This window comes from Salvelinus fontinalis, chromosome 27 (genome assembly GCF_029448725.1).
Source record: "Salvelinus fontinalis isolate EN_2023a chromosome 27, ASM2944872v1, whole genome shotgun sequence".
Taxonomy (NCBI): Eukaryota; Metazoa; Chordata; class Actinopteri; order Salmoniformes; family Salmonidae; genus Salvelinus; species Salvelinus fontinalis.
In genome coordinates, this window is record NC_074691.1 from 3728187 (window position 1) to 3742351 (window position 14165).

A 14165-nucleotide genomic window follows, 5' to 3' on the forward strand; every position below is an offset into this window, starting at 1 on the left:
AAACATTAAAGATCCCAGTGAGTGGTCAAAATAAATGAATGGATCTTTACCGGATATATTAGTGCAGGCAGGGCCACATCAGGATAAGGAGGGGAATTTCCCAAGAGATGAAGGGCAACGAAAGTTTTCGGTGGCCCACTACTATAGGAGGATGGTGAGCGCGGAGAGAATGGAGAGACCAAGGCTTGTCTATTCCAAGCAAAACGATGCAGCCTTTTGTTTTTGCTGCAAACTTTTTTCACACGAGTGCAAATCTACTGGTCAGGGATGGAACCAAGGACTGGAAGAATCAGGACCATGGACAGCTACCGAGAGATTACGTCGCTGAATGCAATGCAGCACCACAGCAGAGGAAAGCGGCCTCACTAGGTGGAGACGAAATAAATCAATTCTGAAACTGATGTTGGACAATAACATTCGATATGTAAATAAACTAAATTCATTAAGGCTGGATCATTGACGTAAAGCTTATTTTACACTGCTCCAGGGAAACGAGGCCCGCCATGAATTTATCAAAGCAGTTGTTTCCAAAGCTCAAATGATCTTACTCTGTTTTACAGTTCTACAGTAATATAAAATATATGTTAAATATGTTATATAAAAGTGTTATTTTTATTGTAATTGTAACAATTATGGGGTCGTGCCATGTGTTATAACAGGTGGGATATTATTAATAAAAAACTTCGTTTTCCAACTGTAGGTTGCATAGTGATATCAACAATGAAACTCTCCGATGCAGGGGTTAAGTGCACCAAAAATGTTTATGGGCATGAACATAGAATGACATAGATGATTGGAGCTTATTTCTTCATCTTCCAAACAATAAGTGTTCAGCCTACCTGTTTGACAGACACAATTATCCTATCCATAGATGTCGGTATAGCCAAATACTCCAAACCTTTCTCATGTACTAATTAAATACCCCCGTGTCTGAGAAGGGCTTGGTGTGTTTGACTAAAACCAGGGCTCGAATTGAGTGAGGGTATCACATACCCTTTGTTAAAGAAAAAGGCAAAAAGGATATCTATTGTTTGCTTTATATTTTTAAATAAGTACATAAAACGTATCTAGATTATAGCAAGCGTTCTATAACAGTGCTTCACTCGGTGATGCCTTATGGTCGAAACAAGTTCTAAAATGCCCGCGAAAGACGTGACTCGGATGCATATGGGGACAATCTGAAGCTAAACCGTAGCCTATAATATTCGAGGAGATAAAAAAAATTAAACTTTGCTATTCTGTCCCTATTAATTGAGCTTTTCTCTTTCTGAAAAGAGAATGAAAAAAAAATAGACTTTGCTATTCTGTCCCTATTAATTGAGCTTTTCTCTTTCTGAAAAGAGAATGAAAAAAAATAGACTTTGCTATTCTGTCCCTATTAATTGAGCTTTTCTCTTTCTGAAAATTGAATATGTTTGTTTAAACCCAGGCAGCTTTTAGGGAAGAACTTCTGTTGTTGGGTTATACAACATTTGTAGCCAGTAGCCAGCATTTGAAGCTGACAGTTTTCTGCGTCAGTAGAGCCTATGTCTGGGTGGAAAGGTAACTTTTGAAAGTGCCTTGCTTAGATTCATAAGGATGTCTAAGATGTAATCATTTTTGTCTGGCCTTGGGCGGCAGAACGTCCAGGACATTGGTGATTTTAACAATGTAATCAGATTGAAAATATTAGGCTATATTATTGACATTTAACTGATTATATAGCCTACTAACCAGATGTGCTAAAGTTGTGTTTAATTTGTAGCATAAGCCTATTAATTGGGCTGCTATTATGTTCTGTTCATCCGTCTTTTAGCTGTCTCGCCTAGTCTCGCCTAGTGCGGCAGAACGTCCAGAACCGGCCCTGTATAAATCAGGATAGCCACTACATGAAAAGGTGTAACGTCTCAACGTCAATGTGACAATAGGGAGTTTAAACAATACTTACTTTACCGAGTAGTGTACTGCCTCTTTAAAAACTGCAGTGACGTCAAATGTTTTTGACGGGAGCCAGCCTGGAGGACGAGTACTGGTAGGTAACGGATCCACAAAAGGAGGAGGATGACAATAATAATGTCCCCGGCTGGTTCCCGCGGCGCCCAAGTCTCCGTATCATGATAAACACTGGGCCTGTCGCCCATATGATGCCCATGGCGGCTCGGAGTGGGTCCTGGATTGCGTGGTGCCAGGCTATCCTTTTTGGTGTGTCGGGGCTGGTGATACTGGCTGAAAGAACCGCGCGTAAGTGGATACCAAACGCTACAGTAGCCTAGCCACTGTATTCTGCAAATAAACATTCACAACATGTTCAATCATGCCTTGGACGGCGTTAGTGACCTTCAATTAGTTATATGCAATGGTAGAGTTCTTGTTTTTCCGGGGAAATGTGTTATTATGGACTTCATGGAATGCGTATTTAGTTAGCTAACGGCACACGTCTAGTACCGTTCAGCATCACTTGGCTAACATTAGCCTAGTAACGTTAGCCACATTAGCTAGCTAGCTACTGTGTGTGCATACGTTAATGTGAATGTGGCCCGGTAACATTGCACGAATTCCCACCGACCTTTCTGTTTTATTCTCTATACGTGTATAGCCAGTTTCATTGCGCTCTTTCTAAGTTGAAGGCTAGCCTTTATTTCTACCGAGATGTTTTTAGTTTTTGTATGCCTATCACACGCGGGTCAGTCGAAGGGCACGGAGAGACTAGGTCTCCTCCGCGCCGTGCATCCTTGTGTAGAGGAGTAAGCAGATCAATGACAAGGTCGTCACTAGTTACCACAGCCACAAAGTCATACACCCCTCCCATTTCTATTGCTCTTCCAAAAATGTAATTTTAACCATGACCTTGACCCTAACCTAACCCCACTGCTAAACTTAATCCTAACCTTAACCGTAGACCAAAAAGCATATTTTTGTTTTCGTTCATTTTTACAATAGACAATTTTGACTTTGTGGCTTGGGAAACCCAATGGACAAGTAGCACAAGTCAGAGAGCCCCAGCGAAGGCAACTGACTGCGCGCGAAGCAACTTTGGCCTCCACACAGATGGCTTTCACCGGATAGAACTACTGTGCCTTCATTATGTAACACATATAGGGGAATTTAATATCTTATGCTCGTCTATAACTGTTCTGTACGTTGTCATGTATTTGTACTTTTTATGTGGACCCCAGGAAGAGGAGCTGCTGCATGTGCAGTAGCTAATGTGGATCCAAATAAACTAAGCCTGAGAGCCTCTCTAGGGCCCCACCAACAGAGACAGTCAGTCCTGATGGATAAGACAGAAATAATCCATATCTAGCCATCAAGAGCTCTTCTCTCCCCTTGCCAAGTTTGTGGTCAAGAGGCATACACATAAATAGCATTTCATTAATAATGATTAATACATTTGATATGGCTTTAACGGGACTGTTTTTATTGTCAAATAAAGGCGAGGGGATTGTTTCCAAATATACCATTCATTCATTAATTTATCCAGCCATCCACTCACCTCACTCACTCACTTGTTCATTTATGTAGCTGGCATTGTGTGCAATGGAATGTAGCACTGTTCACTCCCACCATAGACTGTACAGAATGCAGCCAAAAGAAAGTCTAAGTGACACCTTCACATATGAAACGATTGTTTTGGAACGTGAGGCGCCATAGAATGTAACCAATATATTCTGTATGTAGGTAAATAGAACTTGATACACTATTACATTGATATACATGTATAATAAACCTATTTCTTCCCTCTGTGTGTGTGACCTATGAAGTGATCTATTGTGTAGGATTCTACCTATGGAATGAAGAAAGGCAGTGGGCGGGGATGACCCTCGCCTTCCTGTTGCCGGGGATACTGGTCCAGCTGTTGAGTCTCAGGTGGTACCGTGACGACGGGGAAGACCACTATTGGTTCCTGACCCTCACGCATGTGTTGCAACTGGGCATCTTCCAAAGGTGAGCCCACCTGAACAGTCGCTACACCTAGGTGTGTTCAATAGGCACGAAATGCAAGAAAACAGATTGAAATGTGGAGGTACTAGCTGAACTTGACCAATTAGAAATGTCCGCTTTTGTTTTCTGTTGCAAAATTCTTTTGAAAGTTTTGTTACAGTGTGCCTTAAAAAAACAGGACCCTGACAACAGAACGATCTGCCTCAGAATTATAAATTGACGGAGAAGTTGCTTTCAGCTCAGAATAATTCAAAGTAACAATCATTTTGAAACCAGCCACTGATTTACTTAGTTGGATAAATAAGATCTCCTGTCCTATCTGCCCTCTAGTACTATACCGTAAGTGATAGGCATTAGAGGTTACCTTGAGAGGTTTACGTCATTAAACCTAAAAATGTAGCATTTTATGTGTATATCATCTTTAGAATTCTACATATCTAAATTGCAGACACACAATCCCACCAACACACATCATCATCCACCATACATAACCAACTACCTTCTAGCCCTGCCCTCATTGTACCAGCTCTGTATTACAGCCATTGCTCTTTGTCTCCCCCCTCTGGCAGGTTGTGGGACTGCATGATATCCGTATGGGACATGCAGGGTACTGCGGGGGAGCTGGGGGCGGCTGTGATGCAGCAGGCCGATGTGTCCGCCCTCCGCCTGTTGGAGGCCCTGGTCCTCACCCTCCCTCAGACACTGCTGCAGACCTACGTCTTAGCTGTCACTGACGTGGAACTCCACTCCCCAGGTAAGGCACCACTGTACCCAGGTGATGCTTAATTTCCTTCATTACAAAGAAACAAACATGTAGCCTAAATCATATCTAATTAATTACTATGTAATAATGACAATTTTACCATATCTTAGTGGGCTGGTATTCATAGTAGGAGTGCTAATCGAAGATCAGGTCCCGTCCATGTGATCTTGTTAATTACGATCCACTAGTTAAAACTGAACCTAAGTCAGTATTCTTACTCCGAGACACTTGATACATACAGCCCTGGTCTCCTAACTGGTATGGTTTTAAGTGCCGCAGAGTAGGAGTGCTGATTTAAGATCAGTTTATCCTTTTATATCACAATTAATAAGATTACATGGACAGTGGGGGAGCTGATCCGAGATCATCACTCTTACTCTGAGAAGCATACGGCCCCAGATCTAGGGTTGAGTCGGATTGGGAGTAATGAAAAAGCTGTCTAACACCCGATCAATTGTGGTGACGTACTATTGTAGTTTATACTAGCCCTATCCTGAATTAATTACTTCCACGTAACATTTTCCTTGCAAATGTCTGTGATGATGTAATAATGTTGGTTAAATATATTTTCATATCCTAAAGAGCTGATGACTCCTGAATGTTCATTGAAATCGCAGCAAACTGTACTGTCCATCAGATTGTGCCAGCTCATCTGGGACCATAGACTTATATAATTAGGCTGGGACCCTTGTTTAGAAGCCGGTGACAGCCGGTCACTTAGAACATATTGGTTATTACTATACATGCCATTTTCTTAGTAAATAATACTATAATGATAATGTCTGTATACCTTAAAACATGTCTTACATTTCTCTCTCCTCCCCACTCCCTTACCCACCCATCCCCCTCCACAGTAGCGGTGTGCGCAGGCCTGTGCCTGCTGTCACTGTCCTGGGCGCTGGTGCTATTCAGCCGGGCATGCTGCCTGATCCGTCCGGGCCACCTGGCCATGCCCCCGGCCGCCCTGCTGTGCCAGCTGCTGTGGAGGGCGGGCATGCTGGGCGCCCGCGTGGCAAGCCTCATGTCCTTCGCCCGCTACTTCCACTGGTGGACCTGCGGAGTGGCAGGTGAGAGAGAGAAAGGGAGAGCGAAAGAGAGCGAGAAGGAGGGAGGGAGGGAGACAGAGAGAAGGAGGGAGGGAGGGTAGAGAATTTTTTAAGAATGATCATTTTTCTATTTGTTTTTAAATTTTAAGACCCCTTGAAGTATAAAAAAAAAATGAAAAATTGAATAAAAAATATTTTTTGCCTTACTGCTATTAGCCCATACAAATGCATTTAATAACATATTCACTACATGGAACAGATAGTCCCCCCCAAACATCTAATGGAAGTTTGTTCCTAAGTGTCTATCCTATATCTGAGAGATATAAGAAAGATTAGTCTCCATATACTGTATACTTCCATTCATTTTTTCAACTGGTACTGAGGGTCCTTCAGACGAGTCTTGTGAGGTCCATGGGCTCCTAGAGCAAAACAACCAACATGTACGTGTTCCTGAGAGTCTCACCTTTCTACAGAGAGGTCATATTAGTGTGTAGCCCAAACTGCTCGGAACGCTACAGACAGAAGTTGTCAGATCGGCTGTACCGACTTTAGACGAGACCCAAGACGCTTGTGGGGGTCGTCGAGCAAAACAGACAACATCGTCGTGTTTGTGAGAGTCTCATCACATAGTAGTTTTGTAGGCCAAACCGTTCGGACGCCGCAGACGATTTTGTGAGCAGATCGATTTTCGGGATGTCTCATGGTTTGACAAACACCGCTCAAGCTCTGTCACCTTTCACCGCAGATGTAGAAGTGTTACAAAGACAGATGCAGTCGATTGAGACGCAGCCGATGTTAAAAAAAAAAAGATAGCTCTAGCTTAAACTGACATATTTGTATAGGGATTGTTGTATAATGCTAATTAGATTTCTGCCCAGGCAAAGGGGGTTATTCCATTCCTCCCACCAGACTCCCGAGACCCCGTCCACACAGGGAGGCCTTTTGCCTTTTGGTAGGCCGTCATTTTAAATAAGAATTTGTTCTTAACTGACTTGCCTAGTTAGTCATGTAGGTGGACACTGGTTGCCAAGGAACACGCTTTGAAGGACAACACGTGTTGCGTTAAGAAGACAAATGCCTTTTATTGATTTGAATTAACATACGTATTTATTTCTAATTTAACCTGAGGCTTTGTACATTTGGTATAATGCACGTAGAGGTCAGTTGTAGGTCAAATGAGTTGATTAAATCAGCTGATTATAATTGACCATTTTGATTGGCTGTGCTGTCAGAGGATCGTAAAGGATCTGGAATCTGCATTGATGCGTTATTTACTACATCCGAGTTCCCTGTGTAAACACAACAAAATAACACCGGTCCTCTCGCTTTCTCTCCTCCCTCTTTCCTCTCTCTGCACATCCTTTTTAAAATCTCCCAGTTGTTTATGGCCAGGCACCACGCCCTAATTGGGATAATAATAAAAAAAAATATCTTAATCATATCAGAATCAACTTTTACCAGTAATCTCAGCTAGCTATCTATTTTTACACTGACCTCCAGGCTTCCACTGGCTCCTGGCGTCCTTCTGGCTGGTCGCCCAGCAACCGGAAATCTGCACCGGACCCTGGCGCTGGCGCCTGTTCAACGTCGCGCTGGGATTGGTCCACATCTTCCTCTTCCTCAACGTCAAGGACGGACCCTCGCGCTTTCGCATGGCCGGCTTCTACGTGGTACGTACGTACGACAGAGACTGCAGCGCCCGGCCTCACCCTACTAGAATCTGGAGTCAAATGTCTACTGTTTGCTGATGATCTGGCGCTTCTGTCCCCAACCGAGGAGGTCCTACAGCAGCACCCAGATCTTCTGCACAGATTCTGTCAGACCTGGGCCCTGACAGTAAATGTCAGTATGACAAAAATAATGGTGTTCCAAAGAAAGGTCCAGTTGCCAGGGCCACAAATACAAATTCCATCTACGCACCGTTGCCTTAGAGCACACAAAAAAAACGGTACATACCTCGGCCTAAAGATCACCGTCACAGGTAACTTCCACAAAGCTGTGAACAATCTGAGAGACGAGGCAAGAAAGGCCCATGCCATCAAAAGGAACATAAAATTCAACATACCAATTAGGATCTGGCTAAAAATACTTGAATCGGTTATAGAACCCATTGCCCTTTATGGTTGGGAGTTCTGTGGTCTGCTCACCAACCAAGAATTCACAAAATGGGACAAACACCAAATTGAGACTCTGCATGCAGAACTCTGTGTACAACATAAAACACCAAATAATGCATGCAGAACAGAATTAGTCCGATACCCGCTAATTATCAAAATCCAGAAAAGAGACTCTAAATTGTAAATCCATCTAAAGGGAAGCGGTTCCCAAACCTTCCATAACAAAGCCATCATCTACAGAGAAATAAACCTGGAGAAGAGTCCCCTAAGCAAGTTGGTCCTGGGGCTCTGTTCACAAACACAAACAGACTCCACAGAGCCCCGGGACAGCAACACAGTTAGACCCAACCAAATCATGAGAAAACAAAAAGATAATCACTTGACACATTGGAAAGAATTAACAAAAAAACAAAGCAAACTATAAGGCCCTAATTAGAGAGTACACAGTGGCAGAATACCTGACCACTCTGACTGACCCAAAATGAAGGAAAGCTTTGACTATATACAGACTCAGTGAGCATAGCCTTGCTATTGAGAGGCAGCTGTAATCAGACCTGTCACTCAAGAGAAGACAGGCTATGTGCACACTGCCCACAAAATGAGGTGGAAACTGAGCTGCCATTCCATTTCACTTTTGTTAATTATCTATTCCACTTGCTTTGGCAATATAAACTAATGTTTTCCATGCCAATAAATCCCTTGGACTTTAATTGGAGAGAGAGAGACTGCAGCACCTGGCCTCACCCTACTAGAATCTGAAGTCAAATGTCTACTGTTTTCTGATGATCTGGTGCTTCTGTCCCCCACCAAGGAGGTCCTACAGCAGCACCTAGATCTGCTGCACAGATTCTGTCAGACCTGGGTCCTGACAGTAAATCTCAGTAAGACAAAAATAATGTTGTTCCAAAGAAAGGTCCAGTTGCCAGGAAGAATTCAGTTGCCAGGAAGAATTCAGTTGCCAGGAAGAATTCAGTTGCCAGGAAGAAAGAATTCAGTAGAGGAGAAATTTGGATATGCTGCAACTGAATTGCCCTTTGGGGACAATAGGAAAGATCTGTTGAATTTCATTCTATTCATTCAGATTTTTGTGCATGTTCAGATTCAGTTCCGTTTCAATTTCCTGCTTCTAAGTGGTACATATGACGAATAGGAGGACGAGGACTGCCATTCAGGGACAATAAAGATCTATTGAATTGAATTGAGTTCTGTTTGAATCTCCTGCTGCTTGGTGTCATTCGTTGTCTTATGCGTTCACCCCTGTGTCTTTGTGACGAGTTGTATGTTTTGTATTTTTTGGGGGTGCCTATTATTTCACTCATGTTCATATGGGCGCACACACACACACACACACACGCTTTCTGTCCTTGCATTCCATTGTCCCGTCTTAGTCCCGTCATGACTTCTCCTGACCTCCCTCTGACCTCTTCTCCTATAGGCCATGCTACTGGAGAACACCACCCTACTAGTGGCAGCGTCCGACTTCCTCAGTGAGAAATCATGGGATAGCATGACCCTCCCCATCGCTGTGCTGAGCAGCTTCCTGCTTGGCGAGTCACTCTTTGGATTCTCCCCCTGATGTAGCATTTAGTTTTAAGCCCCTGGTTATGCCTGATGCCTGTGCACAGATCAAAGAGGATGTTAAAAACCTATTGTGTGAAAAGAAAACAAGTACTTCTAAAATTCATATTTAGATTTCATTTCGGGCAAATGTTTGATACAAGAGAAACCTAAAATATTACAGATTTAGTCATGTTCATGGCTGTAAGGGATACATTGTCTATCTATCTAAGGCACCACGTCAAGCTTCAGACACAACCAACTGTTCCCCGTAAGGAACTTTCAATCCCATCACCCAACTGCCGTAACCTTTAATGAATACTATAATTTGTTCAGTATTGTACATCACTGTCCATTCAAATACTCTGCATCACATAGAGCGTGTTTCTAAGTCTCCCCCTCTCTTATCTCTCCCTACTCCAGGCGCCACCTCTCTAGTCCTGTACTACCGCTTCCTCCACCCCAAGTCCACCGAGATCGCCACAGGCCATGGCCTCGGCCACCGCAACCACCACATGGGCTCCACCTGCCTGGAGGGCCTAGAGCAGGGCGAGTCGTCCTACTCCCTAGGGGGTGGGGGAGGTGACAAGAGCCTCCCCCAGACCGCACCCTCCTCCCTACACAATCACGGCAGCTTCTCCCTCTCTGGCGTGGCCGGCTCCCTCCTGGAGCATCCTGGGAGTTGCGGTCCCAGGCTGGGTAACTCGTGCCTCTGCCGCCACCACCACTGGCTCCTGATTCGCTTGGCACTAAAAACGAGTGACGTAGGAAAGATCAACCGGGCCTATGGCGCCGGTGGCGTGGTGGCCAACTTGGACGAGGACAATTACTGTTGTAACTCGGAGGCCACGGGTACAGGTGGCGGCAGGACTACCACGGCGTGTGGGGGCCACTACGACGGGGTCTCCGGAGCCTCGGTGTCCGAATCGCAGGGGACGAAGCGGGGCCTAGCACCCCTCTCGGACTGCAAGGAGGAGTTCCAGAGCGCCAGCGATGAGCCCACATCCGCCGAGACGCCTGGCGAGGAGGTGAGCGAGGACAGCCTGGAGGACATGCAGAGCCCACTGGAGTCGCCGATGTCTGACTCCTTAAAGCGCAGCTCGCCCGAGGGCAAATCGGTGTTCGGGGACAGCCCCGAGCCCTACTTCTGCCCCAGCACCACCCTGTCCAGCTCCACACTGTACTTCAGTGCCGACCCCCAGTCCCCCAGCAGCACCAGCAACCCCCGCCTGGACCGGGCCAGCCCCCCCATGGGCATGTCAGGCCTCGGCTCCATCCCCAGCGACCCCGCCCTGCACAGGGACGTCAGGGGACTGCAGATGGGTCAGATGGGGCCTCGCTACACCTCCACACCCAAACTGGACTCTGGGGTGCAGGGGGACGCACCGCCCAGCATCCCTCATCTGAGTGGTCCCAGGAGGCAGCTGATATTGTCGCGCCGAGACGAGGACGATGGATTTTAAGAACAAGGGAGGGAAAAGGAGAGGGAGGAGAAAAAAAAGAGATGGTGGAAAGAGATTGAAAAGTCAATGGAGAGGAAGCATAATCAAACACAAGCCCAGCTCAAAGCTAGCTCATTTTGAAGCACAAGTATCTTAAGTAATATACATTTCCTATAAAGCTGTTCTTTACCATTTCTTGCTGATTGTTCTGAGTACCAAGTACTTTCTATTGAGGATTTCCTATTACGCCGAGTACCGGTACTTACTTTTTATAACAATAACTTTAACCCAGTTCAATCAACGCTACCTCCTAATCAACCAAATATAATACAATAAACAAATAATACCACATAAAAACAAATTTAAATGCTTCTAAAAAATAATTCTAGAAGTGGTGACATGATCTCGGCTAAAGTGAAGATACCCGCTGCAATATATCAGCTTAGTATCTGAACTTTGTTTTGGTTGGCATTTACAGATACCGTATCGGCCAGATACTGAGTACCATCATCGATAGTATCAGTGCAGCTCTAATTTCTTGTTGTGTTTTTGCTATTCCTCTGAAAAGATACTCACTCCCCATACCCCCAAAATGAACACATTGAACAGGTCAAAGGTTCACTAGGAACCAAACGTAAGCAAACGACCGAAACAGGGAAGGACTAAACTGAACTTGTCCGTTGCAAAATGTTTAGCTGCCATTTGCAACGGTGTGCTGTGCGCTAATGACTACACCCCAGGTGAACGTATACACTCATTTGCTGACACTGCTTAGGACAGACAGGGCTTCATAGTCAACTCGACGAAACTGTTTGATGGGGAAATCAGACAGTTGTCTCACGTTGATATGACCCATTTTGCCTTTTGCGAAGCTGTTCATATTAACAAACGTATTTATTGAGCTAATTAATGAATATTTTTAAGGTACATTGTTGAAAAGATCAATTTTTTTATTTTTTATTCTTTGTCTTAAAGACATGTTGAACATGTTAACTTGCTAAATGCAGTTTTTCCAATTGAGAAACTCTAAAATATGTTGTATTGTACTGTCTCAGGCGAATGGTTGTGTTTTAAACAGTTTTCACACCTCACATGTGAAGGTACATGGAAGAATAAGGGATATCCAAGACATATTTTGTGACAATGTTTTGCTGTGCTCATTTTTTCATCTCTCCTATAAGGGATCATTGTATTGTTGATTACATGCTCTATAAAAGGACCCAGGGTAAGATACAGTGTCTTCAGAAAGTATTCACACTCCTTCACTTTTTCCACATTGTTGTTACAGCCTGAATTTAAGATTGATTACACTGAGACTTTTTTGGTCACTGGTCTACGCACAGTACCCCATAATGTCAAAGTGGAATTATGTTTTTAAAATGTTTACAAATTATTTAAAAATGAAAAGCAGCAATGTCTTGAGTCAATAAGTGTTCAACCCCTTTGTTTTCTTTCTTTATTTAACCTTTTATATTTAACTAGGCAAGTCAGTTAGGAACACATTCTAATTTACAATGACTGCCTACCCAAACCCTTCCCTAACCCGGACGACACTGGGCTAATTGTGCGCTGCCCTATGGGACTCCCGATCACGGCGTGGTTGTGATACAGCCGGGATCAAACCAAGGTCTGTAGTAACGCCTCTGACTGCTACACCACTCGTTATGGCAAGCTTAAATAAGTTCAGGAGTAAAGACATTTTCTAACAATCATGGGCTCACTCTGTGGGCAAAATGTGTGTTTAACATGTTTTTAAATGACTACCTCATCTCTGTACCCCACACATATAATTATCTGTCAGGTTCCTCAGTCGAGCAATGTATTTGAAAACAGATTCAACCACAAAGAGCAGGAAGGTTGTCCAATGACTTGCAAAGAAGGGCACCTATTGGTAGATGGGTTTAAAAAGCAGACATTGAATATCCCTTTGAGCATGGTGAAGTTATTAATTACACTTTGGATGGTGTATCAATACACCCAGTCACTACAAAGATACAGGCGTCCTTCCTAACTCAGTTGCCGGTGAGGAAGAAAACCGCTTAGGGATTTCACCATGAGGCCAATGGAGACTTTAAAACCGTTACAGAGTTGAATGGCTGTGATAGGAGAAAACTAAGCCTGGATCAACAACATTGCAGTTACTCCACAATAATAACCTAATTGACAGAGTGAATAAAAAATATTCCAAAACATGCATCATGTTTGCAACAAGGCGTAAAAGTAATACTGCACAAAATGTGGCCAAGCAATTGAACTATGTTTGGGGCAAATCAAATACAACATATAACTGAGTACCACTTTCCACCTTTTCAAGCATAGTTGTGGCTGCATCATGTTATGGGTATACTTGTGATCGTTAAGGACTGGGGGAGTTTTTCAAGGTAAGAAAGAAACAGAATGGAGCTAAGCACAGGCAAAATCCTAGAGGAAAACCTGGTTCAGTCTGCTTTTCACCAGACACGAGGAGATGTATTCACCTTTCAGCAAGACAATAACCTAAAACACAAGGCCAAATATACACTGGAGTTGCTTACCAAGAAGACAGTGAATATCCCTGAGTGGCCGAGTTACAGTTTTGATTTAAATCTGCTTGCAAACTTATGGCAAGACCTAAAAATGGGTTGTCGAGCAATGGTCAACCAATTTGACAAAAGTTGAAAAGAATAATGGGCAAATGTTGCACAATCCAGGAGTGGAAAACTGTGAAGAGACTTACCCAGGAAGACTCATCGCTGCCAAAGGTGATTCTAACATGTACAGTATTGACTCAGGGGGTTGATTACTTATCAAGATATATTAGTGTTTTTATTTTTCATGAATTTTTTACACGCAAAAAATGTTCTTCCACTTTCACATTACAGAGTGTGTTGTGTAGAACGTTGACAAAAAAATGTCAATTACATCCATTTTAATCCCACTTTGTAAGACGATGTGGATGAAGTCAAGGGGTGTGAATACTTTCGGAAGGCACTGTACATAGGCAACACGTACAGAACACTGAAATTATGCTGGTTTTCATACTTTTCCCCCTCTCAGGTGCTTGCCTATTCAACATTTTGTTACATAGGTCAAGGCCACAGTTGATGTAATAACGAACAAGCAATAAAGGTTATATTGGGTGGACTTGATGCAAAAATGTGTTGTAATTATTTCAACTTTCATTTAATTCTATGTACACAAATGAATGTATGAATTACATTATACTTTTATATCTACAGTAAGAGCAAATAAGTTATGGTATGCTTGTATGCATTACATAGAAATGCATAGGTAATATGGGGCAACTTTTTTTTGTCCTCATTTGTCCTATGAAAAGAGG

General features: G+C 43.5%; 1 protein-coding gene across 2 annotated transcripts; it reads left to right on the forward strand.

Annotated features, from left to right (window-relative positions):
- Positions 1-1955: 1955 nt before the first annotated feature.
- On the forward strand, positions 1956-13982 carry LOC129824878 (XK-related protein 5-like). 2 transcript variants are annotated; one of them, XM_055884417.1, is made up of 7 exons: positions 1956-2220; positions 3741-3924; positions 4491-4675; positions 5542-5751; positions 7231-7400; positions 9283-9394; positions 9828-13982. In XM_055884417.1, exons 1-7 carry the CDS (start codon positions 2094-2096, stop codon positions 10865-10867), a joined length of 2028 nt encoding a protein of 675 aa, XP_055740392.1. In that variant the 5' UTR covers positions 1956-2093; the 3' UTR covers positions 10868-13982. The 2 variants fall into 2 exon arrangements, with proteins under 2 accessions (XP_055740392.1, XP_055740391.1); XM_055884416.1 differs by having other exon boundaries at positions 1957-2220; positions 5539-5751.
- Positions 13983-14165: the final 183 nt, after the last annotated feature.